The sequence below is a fragment of the Tachysurus vachellii genome, chromosome 26 (genome assembly GCF_030014155.1).
Source record: "Tachysurus vachellii isolate PV-2020 chromosome 26, HZAU_Pvac_v1, whole genome shotgun sequence".
NCBI lineage: Eukaryota > Metazoa > Chordata > Actinopteri > Siluriformes > Bagridae > Tachysurus > Tachysurus vachellii.
Window position 1 is genome coordinate 16,511,850 of NC_083485.1, and position 5,000 is coordinate 16,516,849.

Here is a 5,000-nt window from a genome sequence, read left to right on the forward strand (position 1 = left end):
GGTGTAATCTTATTCAGTGTGTATGTGTGTGTTCTGTTACCTTCACAGGAGAGATGTGTGTGTGAGGTGCGTAGCCATGCATGGTGTCCATAGCAGCCAGGTTCTTGTCACTCATGTGCAGCATCTCAGCACTTTTACTGTGGGCCAAGTGGGCGGGGCTATGCTCCAGGGGCGGAGTCTCCTCATCCTGGTATCTGTACTTCTGTAGAGAGAGTGTGTGAGAGAGAGAGAGAGAGAGAGAGAGAGAGAGAGAGAGAGAGAGAGAGAGAGAAAGAAAGATAGAGAAAGAGGTCAGTCAGCTATACAGTTAAAGACTTTTTAATTAAAGAGCTTTTTTAATTCTGGCTATAAGTGTTGTCACTGTCTACAATGAGAAAATGACATGTTAATATATGTAGGATAAAGAGAGAGGGGTGGAGGGAGAGAGAGGTGGAGGGGGAGGGGGTGGAGGGGAGGGGGTGGAGGGATGCAGTCAGCAGGAATGAGTTAGATCACATTACACTGTGACAGCGAGAGAGAGACCCAGAGACTGAGAGATGAGAGTCTACTGAAGCACAAAGTCATGAGCTGAATGATCAGCTTTAATCTTTAATTTATGAAGTATTAATTAAACACTCATGTGGACATCACTGACAGTTAAACACACAACTCTGTCATCACCTACAGACACACGGAGTGTCAGTGAACCTGCTGCTATTACACCTTTATAAAGCTGAGAGTACACCAGGATTTCCTGATAGTTTCACAGAGCTGAGAGAGATGAAGAGAAGGAGGGATGGAGGAAAACAGGGGAGAAGAGAAGGAGGGATGGAGGTAAACAGAGGAGAAGAGAAGGAGGGATGGAGGTAAACAGAGGAGAAGAGAAGGAGGGATAGAGGTAAACAGAGGAGAAGAGAAGGAGGGATGGAGGTAAACAGGGGAGAAGAGAAGGAGGGATGGAGGTAAACAGGGGAGAAGAGATAGAGGGATGGAGGAAAACAGGGGAGAAGAGATAAAGTTATGGAGGTAAACAGAGGAGAAGAGAAGGAGGGATGGAGGTAAACAGGGGAGAAGAGAAGGAGGGATGGAGGAAAACAGGGGAGAAGAGATAGAGGGATGGAGGTAAACAGGGGAGAAGAGATAGAGGGATGGAGGAAAAAGAGGAGAAGAGATAGAGGGATGGAGGAAAACAGGGGAGAAGAGAAGGAGGGATGGAGGTAAACAGAGGAGAAGAGAAGGAGGGATGGAGGTAAACAGAGGAGAAGAGAAGGAGGGATAGAGGTAAACAGAGGAGAAGAGAAGGAGGGATGGAGGTAAACAGGGGAGAAGAGAAGGAGGGATGGAGGTAAACAGGGGAGAAGAGATAGAGGGATGGAGGAAAACAGGGGAGAAGAGATAAAGTTATGGAGGTAAACAGAGGAGAAGAGAAGGAGGGATGGAGGTAAACAGGGGAGAAGAGAAGGAGGGATGGAGGAAAACAGGGGAGAAGAGATAGAGGGATGGAGGTAAACAGGGGAGAAGAGATAGAGGGATGGAGGAAAAAGAGGAGAAGAGATAGAGGGATGGAGGAAAACAGGGGAGAAGAGAAGGAGGGATGGAGGTAAACAGGGGAGAAGAGAAGGAGGGATGGAGACATAAAGGTGATATAGATTCAGATAAGAAACAGAGCTGTTTGACAGTGAAGTGTATTAAAGATGATTAAAGATCTAATCAGAACTTAAACACCTGAAGTTCAGCAGCTTCCTGTTCGTGCAAAGAAACGCAAAACCAATAGAAACTGTGGTGTCTGACCCTTGACCCTGACCCTTGACCTTCCTTTCTGGAAAACTCACCTACATTTCACACACGATCGTCATGATGTTTATCTATGTGTGATTATGTGAGTAATAAAGGATCGTGTGTGTGATGTGAAACTAAACAAACAGCGAGGTACAAATTTATTTCTGTAGCACGTTTAACAGTGGACATTGTCTCAAAGCAGCTTTACAGAACATAAACATACAAAACGTTAATATAAAGATTAATATTAGACTCAATGAACAGGTCTGAGGTGACTGTGGTGAGGACAAACTCCCTTAGATGGAAGAGGAAGAAACTTGGAGAGGAACTTGGGATATCACACACACCATCACATGTAAACTCTACACACACGAGGCTTATGAGCAGAATGTTTGTTTACTCCGTCTTACAAATGGGACAAACACTGCTGGAGAAACACGGCCTATTTAAACACCACCACAGAACTGGAACACACAAGGTGTAACTGTGTGGAAACACACACACACACACACACACGCACACACACACACAGGAGGATCATATGTTCCTGTGGGAATTTGGACAGGAGGTTATTGATCACCTGATTGGTCAGTTGCTTGGTGAACAGTGAGACTCTTCCTGTAATTGGATGAGAACTGGAGAGTATTGATTCTTTACGGCAGTTTAGACAAAAACAACCAAGAATGTGGGGGAAGGGGTACACACACACACACACACACACACACACACACACACACACACACACACTCTCTCTCGCTCTCTCTCTGTCTCTCTCACACACACACACACACATATACACACACATACACACACACACACACACACACATACACTCTCACTCTTTCTCTCTGTCTCTCTCTGTCTCTCACACACACACACACACACACACACACACACACACACACACACACACACAGTCAAACACACTTTTACCAATACCCAAATATAAAAATATTCAGAATAAAATAACTAATTGAATGTTTTTACCTCCTGACCAATCAGGTTGCAGCTTTTGGGAGGGGCTAAGCTAGAAAACCCAACATAGAGAATGAAGTGCAGGTGTAAAGTGATGGACAATATTCCAATATAACAATGATGTAATCCCCCCCCCCCACGCTCTGATTGGACGATTTCTTCACAGTGTTTTAATATTAAATCAACACATGAAACAATAACTTGATCATTCTAAGACAAATCTGAGTAAGTTTTACACACTTACACATTACACACACTTCCAGTTAAGTTTCTCAGAACTCACAGAAACCACACTGGGATAAAAAAATCCTCATCATCAGAACTTTCTGTATGTTTAATATCGATGTTTAAAAATCACAAAATCTCTGTTCATACGTGAGAACACAGAGACTTCCTGCGATTAGGACATGCAGTTACATTACAGTAATGTGTCGGGTTTTTTTACTGATTGTTGAACCTGCAGTCCCTCAGGCTGTGTTCATAAACTGCTATAACATCAGTATGGAGAGTTCTGTTCACCAGTGGACCTACATACTGGGCCCAAATGGTCTGCACTCATCGCCCCGGGCTTCTGATTTCACGAGAGAGACTGAGAGACAGTCTGGGAAAGTGAGACAGTCTGCGAGAGAGACTTAAATATAGAATGAGACAGATGATGAGATTAAAACAAGACAAAAAACAGTGAAACAAACAGACTAGAGAAAGGAAAAGAGAAAGACAGAGAGAGAGTGAGACAGGTGGCTCGTGGGCAACACAGGGTTAAATTTTTGGTGCACAAAGCCACCTTCTGTTCTCTCTCTCTCTCTCTCTCTCTCTCTCTCTCTCTCTCTCCCCCTCTCTCTCTGTTATCTCATCTAGTATTAATATCGCTCAGATCAACCCAAAGTAGATAAATTAGCATTAGCATGACCATCTACAGTAAAAGCAATCAATCACATGAGATAAGAGTTCTCTCTATCTCTCTGCTTTTCTCTCTCTCTGTCTCTCTCTCCCTCTGTCTACAGTATCTCTGCCTCTCTCTCTATCTCTTTCTCATTCTCTATCTCTCTCTCTCTCTCTCTCTCGCCCTCTCTCTCTGTCTGTCTGTCTGTCTCTCCCGCTGTCTCACTGTCTCATTCTCTCTCTCTCTCTCTCTCTCTCTCTCTCTTTACAGTTTAAACACAACACTTCTGGCACCTGGAGATTTTTGAGATATTTAGCCTTGTTTAAATATTTATGCAGGTTAAACACTGTGCGCTGTTTTATAACACTGAACACTGCAGATATTCATACTCTATTAACTGATCAATAGACACGTTCTAAGCTGATTAACAGAGTGTTACAGTCACAATCGATGAGTCTGACTTATATTTAAACTGAAAATAATAATGAAGCTCAGAACTGATCAGCTCGCTGTCTACATCATCAGAGACAGTTAACACCTGAATCTCCTAAAGTGAACGTTCCACAGTCCTGAGCTCTTCCTGCTCCAGTTCATGTGAGAACTCAGGAAAACTTCACACTCTGGTGTACATCAGGAGTGGGCTTTATTCTGTATTCTGTGTAATACCAGGATCTGATGTGATCTGATCCAGGGCTCAGCACTGTGTGTTCACACACTGAAGAAGAGCGAAGCTGATCATGTTTTTGATCCACTGATGATGTCTGACTTTTTCTTTCTCTCCTCACAGGTTTAATGACAGTGAGCGTTCTTTATTTGCTAATTTTTTATGTTTTTCTCATCTCATTAATTCTGCAGTCTGAGAACCACAGCAGCAGCAGCAAGACTCTGAGTCTCAAGCTTCAGAGATTTAGATGCAAATGATCTGAACATTCTTATTTAGAAAACCCAACAATGCTAATAATATAATAATAGGGGAAAACACGATTATCTGCCAAGAGCCATCACTTCACATCACACACCACATTACTAGTAAACTTCCCTGGAGTCCATCCTGCATCCCTCCCTTACCTTACAGCCGAACATGAGGGACAGAGTCCGGTTACTGCACACGAGCTTACACTGACACATCACAGGAGACAAACACTTCAGGTTCCTCCACGGTGGAGACATGATCACGGCGGCAGCCATGAGGGAGAGAGAGGGAGAGAGAGAGAGAGAGAGAGAGAGAGAGAGAGAGAGCCGGCCGGCCGGTACCGAGAGACGTACTCTTTAAAGCTCGCGGAGGACGGAGAGACAGAGAGAAAGAAGGAAAGAGTAAGTGAAAGACGGTGAGCTGATGAGTGAGGCGGGATCTGCTTACACTGCAAGGTTACACACACACACA

The 5,000-nt window shown here is 44.0% G+C and overlaps 1 protein-coding gene across 1 annotated transcript in view; it reads right to left on the reverse strand.

Annotated features, from left to right (window-relative positions):
- Window positions 1–4,804, reverse strand: part of LOC132841122 (disks large homolog 4-like) — a 30,536-nt gene extending 25,732 nt beyond the window's left edge. Inside the window, exons 1-2 of the mRNA XM_060863325.1 lie at window positions 4,685–4,804; window positions 41–202 (exon numbers count right to left, since the gene is read on the reverse strand). Of these exons, the coding sequence (XP_060719308.1) occupies window positions 41–202; window positions 4,685–4,804 (282 nt within the window). The remainder of the gene's footprint in view (window positions 1–40; window positions 203–4,684) is intronic.
- Between the last annotated feature and the right edge of the window lie 196 nt (window positions 4,805–5,000).